Below are 14,925 nucleotides of genomic sequence, written 5' to 3' on the forward strand. Positions count from 1 at the left end.
TATTTTCAACTATCATTATCGATTTTTTTTTTATTTTTTATTCATTGATTCATCTCATATCCTATTAAACATAAATCGTTGTAAGTCTTTCATCTAAAGAAATTTTGAAGATTTTAGTTTTTACAACTAGTCAATAAATTTTCCTTTTAAATTATATTCTATCTAAAAAAAAAGCAAATTTAGCAGTTATTTCAAGCAATTATTAAACAGCTCTTAATAGACACCTAGTATATTAATAAAAAAAAAATTATTCAACGATAACATTATAATTTCGTGAAAAATATCGAACAGAGGCGATTGGAAATACGGATTGTTAGTCGAAAAGCAGATTGTTCGCGAAAGAATCGATAGAGAGGGGGATGAAAACTCGACGATTTCGAGGGATTGAAAAAGTTCTTGAAAGCACTCTCGTGGAACCTCATTGGGTGTCACGAAGAAGAAGAAGCTCGTTTAATGAGCAAACCTTTTTTTCTTCACTGACCGAAAGAAAACGAGAGGCATAAAAGCCATCCTTTTCGTGAATACGCATTGAAATTTACCTGGAAGAATCTCACTTTGGATTAAAATTGAAACGACTGATATCGATCACTAAAATTGAAAATTTTTCGTTCGCGAGAAACAGAATTTATATCGGAAGTACGAGAGCATCAGAATTTTTCTTATCCTCTTTCTTTAAGAAGACATAAAATCTTTAATTGCAAATTTTAAACTTGGAAAGTTTTCGATTTTATAAGTGAAACTTTTCAAAATTCAATTAGGTTGACGAGTGAAAGAAAGAAGATTCGTGTACATATATTATATATAATACATATATAGTTAGAAAGTTTTTCAACTATTAAAAAATAGTTTAAAATTCCATTTCCTTTTCGAGACCAAATAATCATGCATATTTTATTATCTTTGCACTCATTGTATATATCGATCATCGATCATTATTCGTATGTATCACCTTAATTCGAATTAATATTAGATACGAAGGTCAATTCTTATTTCAAGACCTTTCTCCCTATCCAACTTGTATTTATGGTCGTTTATTGCATGTTAACGTTTCAATCACGTCTGGAAACTTTCTCTGCTACACTATTTTTATTAGCTTTTCCTCTTTCGTTATGACATAACCTATGACGTAATACTTAAAAGAGGAATATCATGTATTATGCATTCGTCAACACAACTGTTACCATTTACTCATTCTTTCATTTCATTTTTTATGTCACGGATTAATTAATGCGTTTTACAACTATTTTTTAAATAGCAAATATCTCAAAACACAATTTTTATTATCATTTGATGATGTTAATAAACAAATGAAAAATAATGATTTCAAAATTAATGAAAAAACAGTGTTAAATTCATACGAATTTTCATTAAAAATACAAAAGGGAATAAACATGAAAAAAGTTTTCGTCGCTTCAAGAAATTAAGAAAGAAAAGAAGGAAAAAAAATAGTATCGATATAAATTTACACCACAATTGGCTACGTGTGACTCAATTATGGATGAGTGAAACCTAGACTGCGTATTCATAAATTTTAACTTTGTGAGTTAATTAAACTTCCTGGCATGTTTCTGCAGATATACTCGTATGACACGTAAAAAAAAAAAAAAAAAAGAAAAAGAAAAAAAAGAAAAAAGAGACTAGCGTCAATTGAAGAGGAAAACTTTAACAAACAAAAGATCTCAAGTTTACATGATTACAATTCACTCGACACTGATTACAATTCACTCCCTGTCTCTCGACTTTGAAAGAAAATCGAAACAATAAAATCACAAAGACAAATGAAACAATTGTAATCTGTAAAGGATTGTTTTGATTTTTTCTTTTTTTTCCAAGTTACTGATTTGTACAAATGAAAAAACTATTGTATATTTCACCACATTTTGATTTTTTCTCCCTTTTTTTATACTTGCAAAAGAATTCACTATGAAGACGTGAAGATATTTTTTTTTTAATTAATATCTATGAATTTTTTATATAATAACAATTGTTGATGATGTTTATTATGAATTATAATCTATCATGGGCTTTTGATTTAGTATCTATTATGTAATTTAGATAATTATCTCGTAATTAGTGTTGTTGTTATTACAAACTAACTAATTACATTAAATAAATAATTATACTGGTTGCTGTATATTATATTAACAGAAAATTTATATTTAAATATTAAACTATTTGAAAAGTTCTTTTCATTCTTTTATAGATAATATTATGTAAATAACGCAACTATTTTATTTCTCATTAAATTCCCTTTCTGGAGTAATTAGCAGTTATTCAATTCAATTCGTTAATTGCATTTCCACCGACAACCTCATAATAAAGTTATAAATCACTCCTTCGCGTACTCTTCATTTAAACACTATTCTATTGACTACTAATAATTCTAAAATCAATAGCATCGAATAATTAAATATGTATTTAATATATAAATAATTCTATTTTTGCTTCGTTTTAATATAACGTACACATATATGTCTCTTTATCATTCTCTTTAACATTTGAAATACTATATTGATTATTGTAAGATTTGTAGCTGATAACAATTGACCTATTCCACTTGTTTGACCACAATCGATCTCTATTACTCTACTACCTAATTATTATCGATTTATACTTATATTTAGAATCGAACTATAAGTGACTTTTGTATAATCAATGTTTATTCATAATCTATTCTGTTCGATACTTTGATAAATAACGCGTTTTACTTGTCTAAATTACGAAAATTTTATTTACTTGTCCGATTACAGATGTTTTAATCTAATTAACTAACCTATTTATTTTACTTCGACCGTTAAAGTAAGTCCATTACTTGCTTATTAATTTACATCAATTATCCAACTATAAATGATCTATACATCGCAAATATATTATTGATATATTCCACTTATCCGACTTATTAGATAGAAGATTGGTTGGAAAAATTCCGTTTATATTTTTTTACCATTATTCGTTCTATCGTATTTTCACAATTCAACAAGAAAAACATAGTAAAAATATTTCATCGACTTTTTCAAATTTATAAAACGAAAAATAGAGAAGCCATTTGGAGAAGATTTCGCGGCAGGAATATCAAAAGGCGATCATCGATAGCGGAAAAGGCCAATAAATCTATTCCAACAATCGTAACAATCGTAAATGGAAACAATTTCCAAGTTAACTTGTGGGTTAAGTACGGTCGATGCTATTCCACTTCGAATGTTGTGCACCTTCATGAATGGAGATTAATAGGGAACCAACTAGTTCCAAGTAGTTCCACCTATGTACTTTGATTCCAAGTTACTTAGTATTTCACTCTGATGGCTGCTGCTATTATCGATTTTAAACCGATATGCTGCCGGTTTCAAAGGTTTTGCACAATTCAAGCAAATTGTGCTGTTGAGAATTCGCCAGAATCTCTTGAATTGTTTGTGTTTCTTCGGAGAAATGTAGAGAATGTAGGGACTATCTAGAGAAAATGAATCGTGTTTTGTATATATAAGAAAGTGGCAATGAGGTAATGGAGTACGCGGAATCGTTTCGCGAAGCAAAAACGAGTGGATGGATGGAAGAGAGATTGAATTTGCTTTCGAGAAGCGAACATTGTAAATTGATATATTATCGAATGATTTCAAATATCTAATGTTAGATTATTTTTAAAGTTTTCATTTTATTTCGTATATATTTCTAAATACTCGAATATCATTTCAAACGATACATTATTCACTTTGTAATTATTTCAATTAATTTCGCGATATAAATAGATACTTTTGATAATTTAAAATATCACGAGATATTTCAAATAGACACTTTTTATATCAATTTCAAATAAAATTTGTCCAAATCTAATTCGCAAAACATTTGTTTTTTCCATCCATCTTATCGTCCAATTACCTTCTTATTCTCATCGATCTGTATCTGTTCTCTTTCAACAGGTATATCATCACGTCTCTGTGCGACAGCTGCGAGAGCAGCGACTCAGTGGTGGCGGTGGTATTCTGGGTAGGGTACTTCAACAGCGCGCTAAATCCACTCATCTACGCCTACTTCAATCGTGACTTCCGGGTCGCGTTCAGAAAGACGTTGAAGAGCTGTTGCGTTGCCCTACGTCCGGTTCGCGACCTACGCCAAGCTCATAGGAAGCAGGATCTCGTGCACAGTAACGCGTCCTCGGAATTACACGTGAATAATCAACTGAGAGCCAGCGAGATGACGAACGTGCACATCGAGGCGTGCATCTGAGTTTTCAGCCAAGGATACTCGAACTTTCGAAATGAAGAGGAAGAAGAAGAAGAAGAAGAGGAGAAAGGATCTAATCTTCGTTAAATTTAAGACGATCGTTCGATCGACGAAATTGTTGCAAATTTTTGATTCGTGTACAATTAGAGATTTTACGAATTGACATCTCCAATTGGCAATAAACGGCCAATGACAGTTATGTAACACCAGTGTTGACTAATTAATGGTCAGAGATCACGAAGATTGTTTCGCTTGCCAATTAAAAAGTGGGACAGTGCGGAAGACATTTTCGATCGCCAATTAAAGAAAGGAGTCGATCAATGTTTTGAACCGTGATTCGAATTCGTTGTTCTATCGGTAAAAAGTGTCTGTTGGCTTTTTAGCTTAAAACAGTTTCAGTGTTGAATAGCGAACTTGTCGAGATATCTATGTTGCGAGCCAATTTATAGGAGAAAAAAGAACGATTTGATACTTTGGACACCTTGTTCAATTGATGATTCGAAAGACTGTTAAATTTTTTATATTGTTTCGTTTCATTTTTTTTTAGGGACGAATTATATTAATAATTATCTATGATGTATTTATAAAAGGATTTAATTTATGAAAGGATGAGTAGGTATATTTACACAATTTTTCGCTATAGTAATTCCTTTTAAACGTCGTTGTAAATAAAATACTTTTGATTGATAAATAATAAGAATGAATCGTTTCTTTCAATGAGAAAACTTTGAAAAAAACTTTTAAAATTTTCGAGTAACTTGTACATAATATTTATGATTAAAGAAATTTATATTTTTTCTGCGAAGAAATTATTAAAAGATTTAATCAAATGTAGAAATTGAATACTTATACGTACATTTTTGAAAGATATGAAAAAAAATATCTATTTTTATGTATGGATAAATTTAATACAAAAATTTAAGCCAAATGAACTATATCGAAAAATAAAATATAAAAACATATGCCTACTCATCCTTTGATCAATTTTATACATAATATTGTTATCAATTATCGACTCGTTCTCGTAGTTGATTAAGTTGGATTTCATGGTATCGTGAACACGAATGAACATAACAAATACGTAGAATATACCTTGTTAGAATCATTACTAAAAAAAAAAAATTCGAGGAAAATTGAGAAACAATTGGGCACGATTCTTATATACGATACATACGTCGTTATCGTCGTTACTACACTTGACGTAGATAACGTGATAATAAAAGAGAAGTTCGATACTTGAAGGAACATAACGAAACAAGGAATTTTTAACATGGTCAACCTATTTTAAGACGGTGGTTGCTCACTCGCTCAGACGCTGTCGTCTATTTTCTCCGTTTTATCAAGTCCGTAAATAAGGTTGCTGCCCCCGGGGCAGATGGATGATCCGATTTGAGTAATATTTTAAGATTGGCCTGATAACGTCACTTTCCACTCCATTCTTGCTTCTTTCCATTTTCTCGCTCGCGTTATTAAATTATCCCTCTTTCCCTTTCGAAACGAAAATAGGACAGATGAAAAATTCAAGATAAAATAATGAAATTGTTTTCCTAGTGGTTGTAAAAAATGTATACATATACATTTTGCTTCATTTCTGTATTTTGTTTTTGTTATTCTTCATTGTATATATAATTGAATACCATTTTTTGTCATCATCATTTCTAATTACTTTCTTCTTCTCAAATTTGATTGAAAAATTTAATAAACCGTTCCAACAAATGAAGCCTTTTATTTGTTTAACGAAAAAAAAAAAAAGAGAAAAAATGCTTCATTTTATATAATATATATAAATTACTTAATTAAATTTAATTCAACATACTTTAATTCAACTCGAATTTCGCTAAAATCTCACCAACATTTTTCATTATTTTAAATCACATTTTCTTAAAATGACTGTATCTAAAAAGAATGGAAAAAATGAGTGCCATCGCATCGCACGATGCTGTTAATTGAAATTTTTAATTAAGAAAAAATCCATTCGATAAAAAGACACGTCGATGAATTTATTAAAAATCATTTCAAAGAGTCAGACGCAAAATTTACGTAAAACAAACACGATTGTGGTCGGTGAACATCGCATTAAAGTACGAAAATTACCTTAAGTATGAAAATGCCTCGGTTTCGTGTTGACACGAGGAATTAAAGGATAAACGTAGTCGACGCGAAAGGAACGCAAGATTATCCTCGTGAAAGGACGAACCTCTTGTATTTGAATAAAGCCAAAGAAATGTTGCATTTGCAAACAAAAAAGAGGAAAGAGTAATTTTCATAAAAATTCTTTTTACATGCTTCGGTATTCGTACAAGAATTACGTGAAAAATAATTTAAATTTTTATAAAAATAATAGAAATTTCTTCTTCTTCTTCTTATAATTATCATATAATTGGCATAACTTTTAAACAATTATATATATGTTTTTAAATATACTTCCGAATAAACACGATACTCAATAATTAACTTACAATCGTTTCACGATAAATCTCGACATTATATAATCTTAGTATCAAGATTGGTTCCACAGAATTCAAGTTTTAACGCTATGGAAATGGTTATATCGTCGATTTAACACGAAAGCGCATACCTGTTATAATCGAATCTGCGCGCAACATTTCCGCTTCAAAGGAAACGACATTGCAAAGCAGCTCGTTCGAATAATGAATGAACAGATAACAGAATATTTACAATATTCTGATAATAGGGATTTATTGAAGATTCGAGCCGCGAATGAAATTGTTTTGGGCCGAACGAGCAAAATGGACCTCTGGATTGGATTTCTGAAAATTTTACAGCATTCAAATTGAAGTCGACAAAAGGGACAACTGATTCTACAAAAAAAAAAAAGATAGACACAACACGACGAGTTATTGCATCGATTGAAATTAAAATATTATTTGTAAAATTTGTATAACTTGTAACTGAAAGAATGGAAATGTGAATTTTATAGGATAAGATAGATAGAGTTTGCTTTATTTGTCACAAACAAACTTTACGAAGATTGAAGTAAGAAATTGCAAGGCAATTTATCTTTCTTTATCTAAATATCAAGATAGATAATAAAATTATCATTATTTAAGATCACTTATTGAATTTTTTCTATTTCTATCTATTTTTATTATTATTATAACTATTATCATATCGTCAGATACTATATACAATTAAAATATGTGTATGGTATTTTTATTTAAGTTTAAACCTAAAAAAAATTGCTGTATAAAAACATGAAATTAATATAGCATTGATATTTAATGTTAAATTAAATATTACCAATATTATTATAAAAAAATTTGAGAATATTTGAAAGATTGCAGTTATAATACATTGCAAATCTTATACCTAATTTAATCTTTTTTCATGGATAAAACTATATAAATAAATATATATCCTTTGCCGCAATATGCAATTTCAAGCTAAATCGTGAAAGGAAATATATACAACTGTTCATTAAATAAATCATGAAACTTTCAAAAATTTTATAGACGAGCAAAAATTTTCATTAATAAATATTTCGTTGAAGGAAAACTTCTCAAGTGGAGGTCATTTTTTTTTTTTTTTTTGGAAATATATTGTAACAAGCGATATTTCAATGATGGCGAACAATGGAAAAAAAACTGTTACAGAACGAGAATTTATACCAAGTCTTGGGAAACGAATGCTTCGATAAATTTTTCATAGAACATCAATTGTTTCGCAAGCAACATTGTGCCCGTATAACCCATGTATCATGCAGCGTCTGTGTGGTGAAAAAGTTATGCGTTGTACAAGTTACAGTGATTCTTCGTTGCTTTCCTTCATCACAGAGGGTACAAACAAAATTGGAACAGAAAGTTGGAAATCTTTTTTTCAAAATTTGAAAGAGAATCTATTCCTTAAAAAGATTGCGTCCGCAATTGAAAAAAGAATGTCGCAATCAAAGATAAAAGTAAAGATTCAGGATCGTTACGTCGCGCATCATTTTTTAGGTACCAAAGTACTTAAGAAGCACTAAAACATATTTCTCGTAATTCCTATAATTCTTTAATATTTCAAGTTTTCCGATATTTAATTATTTATTTTAAACTTTGATATAGTTTTTTTAATAATCGATATTTCGATACATCGATTTCGTTATACACGAATAATTAAAAATGGTAATTAAAAATAAATTAACATATATTTTCAAACTCTTAACGCGACCTACTGCTTTTGAAATACTTTTAATTTTTTTCGTTCAAAGAGAAGTAATTATCAGATTCGTTAAAAATATCCTCTCTTGGTGAAATCTCGCGCGGACTATCCGCATGGGAGTAGGATTATAGAATCGGTTCTTGACGAGAATTTCAAAGTGTCTTACAAAGCTGAAGCGACGCATTAAAAATATCAGCACAGGTCTCAATGGAATCAATAACCACTACTCCCGAATAAATTCTTTGGCAAAAAAATTGTATAGCATGGAATTAAATCGGGAAATGAAATTGAAATTTTTCGTATGATATAAGGAGAAATATCTCGAAATTATTAAAACCTCGAGAGAAGGAGAAGAAAAATGAACAAGAGTGGCTCGGTAAATTAATCGCGATGGAATAAATATCTTACGATTCTCGGACAAATTTATATTCAAGATTAAATGCCTTTTGACTAGAAGAGGATCTCGCGAATTGTGTTTCTGAATCAAATAATATTATTTAAATTTTAAAATGGACGAAGATCGGATGATCGAAAAGAAGAGGATCCTTTTTACTGAATATTTCAAATCTTTCTCTTCGACTACTTTAAATCTTATTGTGATATCATCGAATCGATATGAACGACAATTTGATTCGCGTGAGAAGAGAATAGAAGGAAAGTATTCGTAATAAATTTATATTAATTTTCAAATTTTCAATTCTTCTAAAAATTTTTACGAAACGAAATTTTTCAATTTATCGAAATATCAAAATACACACACTTAAAACGAAATTATTTCTGATAAATATCTTTGATTAAATGATAGAAATATGCATTATTATTCCACAAGCAAATTTCTCGAGAATGCAAATGTAAACAGTTGATATTTTCGCGAATTTACTGATTTATGAGAGCGACGTTACGAGAAACTAAAATTAGAAACTACTCGGTCGATCGATTTATCACCATTAATATTCTCATGCAGTTGATTAAACCACGGATTTGTCTGCCAAATTTTTGTCCAGATCCACAAACAGTTTGTTAAATTTTAAAAATATAATATTTTTAAAAAATAATGAAAAATGAAAATAATTTTTAAAAAAAAAAAAAAATGTATCTTCTATTGCTCTTCTTAGGACAGTTAGATTTTCCTAATTATAACTCGTCATTTTATTTTATTTTTACAATTAATTATAAAGAAAGTTTTATTTAGCTATTATAAAATGGTATCCTGTTTCAAAACATGTTATGTATAATTTTTTTTTTGTTTGTAATTCGTATAAAATTTCAAATATTTTTCCCATCTAATTATCTTTTTTTTTTTTTATATTTTAACATCACTTTACGGTTACGTTTGTAATAAATGACACGCGTAGCTGATATATTTTCATTTCATATGCGTCTGATTGAAACAAATTTATGAAATTAGCGAAGTGAAACGTTCATTGAGAGAATGAACTTTGATATTTCGAGCAAATATCTGTCTCATCATCGTTATCATTTACAACCAATCGAGTACATTTTTTTCTTTATTTTCATCCGTTTGTTGCTTAATTAAATGATATTCAGTGGTAATTTTCATAACGATACCAATTATGACTGATTTTCTGAAATTATTTGCTTCTAACTGTGCTTTTATCCATTCTCGTATTCATTCACCGATATTAAATCATTTTATTACATCACTTTAACGAATGTTATTCGTTAAAGAATAAAAGAATGAAAATTCGTGTCCACGAACACCTTGAGATTCATTCCAACGTTTAAACGTTGTTCTCAACCCGATATAATTCAAATCGATTAATTTCAATCGATTAAACATGAAAGAAGCCAAAGAATCCCGTATAAGCCGATTCGACGTGTATTTTACCAGCATTAAAATACTTCATTTTCTACTTTTACAATAGAAATTTAATATCGTGTAATATCTTAGTTGAATGATAAGTTCGTTCTCTTTATTTTATTGCATGTTTCTCGAATGAATTATTTAATTTTAAATCTGTAATTGCATATTTTTTTTATTAAAAAATAGTAATCATTTTAAAAACGGGTACAAAAAGATGATCGAACTTATTATTCAAGCTAATACATACTTTCAAATCAATATGGAAATCAATATGTTTAACGTATTGATTTTATCTCGAGTGCGGAACAATCATTAACCTAAGTAAACTCTCGTGTAACGATCTTATCGTTCTGATATACCTCGAAATAAACCGTTTAAAACTGTCTCTGACAGAATTAATCGAATCTGGTAAAACAGTCGAATATGTAATTCTTTAACCGATGTACGAAAGACAAGCGAAACACTCTTTAATGATAAACGTATTTCTATCGGAAAAGAAGAGTAACATTTCCGTGTTCCGATTGTTCATCGATTTGTATCAAGTTTAGCTCCTCTCGATCTCTTGGATATCAATTACAAAACATAGAATGAAGAGTTGTTATTTATATCGAAAAGTCGGTCGAAAGTTATAAAAATTTCTAAAATTTTTTTTCCAGATAAACGTACATACAATCGTAAAATTGAAAAAATTAAGAAAGCAAAAATCGTATCAAAAAACCTGAAGAGATAGAGAAAATTATGCAATCGAAATCACATTTTGTTTTATTCCGATATCTCAATCTCGATTGCCAAAATATAAATTCTAAGTAAAAAGTATTCGCAAAGTGCTTAACCAAAGGATCCGTGACCTACATTTCTTTCTGGAAATGCGTACGACTTTCAGGAATCGCGTCTGTCATTTGTTTGGAGTTTGGGACAGGTGAGTGAGACGAGGTGCGAGGAGCGAGAAGAGATCCGAATAAACGACGAAAATAATAAAAAATTACTCTTTTCTTTGCACGACGATATCTCGGCAACCGGAACTCGTATCGGAATAAATAATAGAGCGTTTTAAAGAGCAAGGTTTCGCGCTTTTAACGATCTTCCATTTATTAACCGGAAATCGTTACTTTTGAAGTTATAACGATTTAAACTCTTCGTAATTTCAATAAGATTTAATCGAGTTTTAAGATAAATTATACGATGGTTACGTTTATATTTTTGAAAAAATATTATTTATAACGATCTTATCATTGATAATACGTCGAAAGCATTAAATCATAAAATAATTTTAACCAATTTTTCGACATAAATAACCCTCCCTGTGTGGATAAGTGCATAGTATGCGTGAAAGAGATTTGTAAAGTTCGTTATCGGAAAGTAAGAATAAAACGAGAGTAATGTTTTATTATGAAAGTCGTTCACCGTTTCATCGAAAACGGTGGTATTTTCATTTTGGAACATTCCAACGTTATCGACATATCATTATAAGTAATTCGAAGAAACTGAAAAAAAAAAAAAAAAAAAAAAATAATTAAATGGGCTGTGCTACGTTCCATTATTGTAAGATACTCATATTTGCGAGGATATTTTATGTGATATTTACTTCGAGATCTTAACCCCTGTTTGCTTTGTAACATCGAATCGTTATTCGTGACATGGAAATACGTAAATTGTATTTGTGATATAGTTTTTATAGTTAATTCCAATTCTGAATTAATTTCCGGTGTTTGCAAGGTTATTAATTCAGGGTCTTATAATATTAAGGCTTATTCAGGATTTTAGAGTTATAGTTACATATATATATCTGAATATTTTTCACTTCACAAATTGTTATTTATATCAGAATCCTATTAAAATAATTTGGAATTTTTGGATCGAAATAAAATGTGTATTGTATTTCCTTACAATAATTATTTTATATTGTAAACTGAACGATATCGACGGTAAATCCCAAGATTTCAATGAATTTGATACGAGATACGAGATATCCGAGTTTCTATATTATTTTTCTCTATTCAGAATATCGCGTTCGGATATCTCATCGGATCAACGGCTCTAATAAAAAGATTTTTAACGTCGTTTTCCCTCTCTTAGATTTCATCATCTTTCGTTTCGTTTCAACTTCGATGTCATTACACGTTAAAACACGTTAACGCACATAATCTCAGCGTCATTTAATTTCGAATACAAAGATATTGAAGATTGTACTGTATTTAAATGTTTATATTGTAAGGTAAAATAAGTAGAAGAACGATTATAGAGACGATTATTTTGTGTGTTGTTCTGTGTATAATTAAACGACAATAATTTAAGAAGAGACGTGATTAAAAATGCATATAAAAATAATAAAATTACAAAAATATTCGTTCGTTATTTATTTATATACAAATTGGATACGAACTGAAAGAAATCAAAAGGAAGAGGAAAAAAGAAAATTCGTATCAATCGAATTGAATTGACCGAAAAGCAAGTGAGGTGCGTAGTAGTAGCGACAAGGATTCGTTCGATCGATTATTCGTAATTATGCAGTGAAATGTAACGTCTATACGATTTAAACGAGTCCAAGTTCAGATCCACCAATTTCTCCGCATTTTCCCGACTAATCAAGATTTTCGAGTCCCTGCTCGAAACCCTCGAGAATCGGTTCCAAATAACAGGCAGTCAGCACGAAACCGTTATTACCAATTTCACCCAGTTCAAACTATCTAACATCCCTAGCTCTGATCGCTGGAAACCACGCGGCAGACACGTATCCAATTCTCATGGAAATGTATCCTTCGGTTCCACGAGAATTTAGGTCGCGGTTGACCTAAATGTCACGCTACTACCTAGTCCAATGCTACGAAATTTTTCTCAACATTTCGTCCAATCGACTATCGAACCCACCAAACTTTCTATTTAAAATTCTGCGTTATTTATTTCGTCTCTCCTAATACTTTTCCTCCCTCGATATTTCATCGATAATCACTATGGGCAGTTATAAGTATAACAACATTTTCTAGAAATTAATTACTAGACTGTTTGTCGTATAAATTTTCATTGGACGAATCCTTTATATGATTATCTCAGTTTAATAGTAACTTGATTTACATCGATACACGACTTACATTATACGATGTAAATTAATTGTTTAATACTCTAATCATCAAATTAACGTATACTTTAAATTCATATAATTGCGAATGCGAATAAATCTGAAAATCGATCATTCTAGAAGATATTTCGAACAAGATTTCTAAACCGAGTATATTTTATTCTCATTTTACGTATGACGCACGATGGAATAGAAAATGATGCAATTTCGAGCGTAATCAATTTCTAAAGGTGGAACTCTTTGCACGAGAACATTGAATATTTTGTGGCTGACATTGTTGTGGTTACGACACGGTTGGTAATCTACTCCGGCCGCCCTATGTTTACTTGCTTTCCCTGTTATCACGAAACTTTCAGGCGGAAAGTAAATGGATTATACGCAGGCTTTCCTTTAATTTCAGATCACGAACCTCTTTCAATGACTTTGTGTTCTTTTACGCTTCGCCAAATTACAGGTAATTTCTGCCAATTGGCTTCATTTTCTGTGAGATTTTCTAATTTTTCCTCACAAGAGAACTTGCTTATTTCTTTTGAAAATTGGAAAATGATTATAGCAGACGTTGTTTGCAATATCTCCCATTTGTTACGATATATTCTGTATACAAGGGAAGAAGAAACAGCTGTGTTTCGATATTATGGACAACTATAATTATACCTAATCGACCTCGATATTTCTATACTTTTCGATTTTAATCATAATTTAACGTAAAAATATTTTACCAATTGTAAAACAATCGTTATAAAATATCTAATGCTATATTAGCATAAAATTTTATTACGACGTTTCCATTTTAACAAGGAGAAAAAAAAATAATAAAAAGAATTGCATTACGCTCGAATTTTCCAAATATACTTTTCATCGAATTCAGCTTTTCTCGTCAACATTTGCTCCTATCGTTTCAACACCGATAAAAAAGTCAACGAGTGAAGAAAATAGCGTGAACGGTTCGCGGAGATTGCGAGGTGGAAAAGTTTGTCAGATGATCATTTTGGACACGGTGATCGCCATTTTTCGGGGCATCGGCCGCCGCCGTGGTCGATGCAACCCCTTTCTCGTCGTGACGCCAACTCTCTCTTTTTGTCGAGAAATCTGGGTCACGCAGCTGCTACCGTTTCCTGTTTCCGTTGCTACCGTTTATTAAGAACATATGTACCGTATATACACCAAAAGAGGTGTCACGATATCGATCGTAAAAGTCTATTTCATTTCTTTAACTCTTTGCATCTGGAAAACGTCGCTTTCTTTTCACTCCGTTTTATCAATACAACTCCTGAATAGACATTTCTTTATCGTAAACATGAAAAATTAGACACTTCGCTTGAAATAAATTTTCACACGAATCTCACACGCGTGTTCGATTTCAAATTTTTATATTTTTAAAAATATCTTCAAAATACTTTTGAAATTCAATATCTTTGTATAAAATAAATCCAAGTTTCTTAATTCTTTTGTACACTGATTTGAATATCATATTTTTCAATGTATCTTTGCATTCTTTCTCTTTCTCTACTTCTACACATTCTTCAGTTTTCCCTCGTATCATAAAAATTTGTTCTTTTCGAAAAAACATTTAAACCTTTGAGTCTTTTACATCCGTTAAGTCTGAAACATTTACTCATTGATAAGATAATAAGTTTCATTTTCT

The 14,925-nt window shown here is 30.1% G+C and overlaps 1 protein-coding gene across 1 annotated transcript in view; it reads left to right on the forward strand.

The window, feature by feature from the left end:
- Window positions 1-4,846, forward strand: part of LOC122710485 (octopamine receptor beta-1R-like) — a 59,262-nt gene extending 54,416 nt beyond the window's left edge. Inside the window, exon 4 of the mRNA XM_043928359.1 lies at window positions 3,915-4,846. Coding sequence (XP_043784294.1) covers window positions 3,915-4,221 — 307 coding nt within the window. The 3' untranslated portion in view covers window positions 4,222-4,846. The remainder of the gene's footprint in view (window positions 1-3,914) is intronic.
- Window positions 4,847-14,925: the final 10,079 nt, after the last annotated feature.

This window comes from Apis laboriosa, unplaced genomic scaffold (genome assembly GCF_014066325.1).
Source record: "Apis laboriosa isolate Shangri-la unplaced genomic scaffold, ASM1406632v1 scaffold14687_cov151, whole genome shotgun sequence".
Taxonomy (NCBI): domain Eukaryota; kingdom Metazoa; phylum Arthropoda; class Insecta; order Hymenoptera; family Apidae; genus Apis; species Apis laboriosa.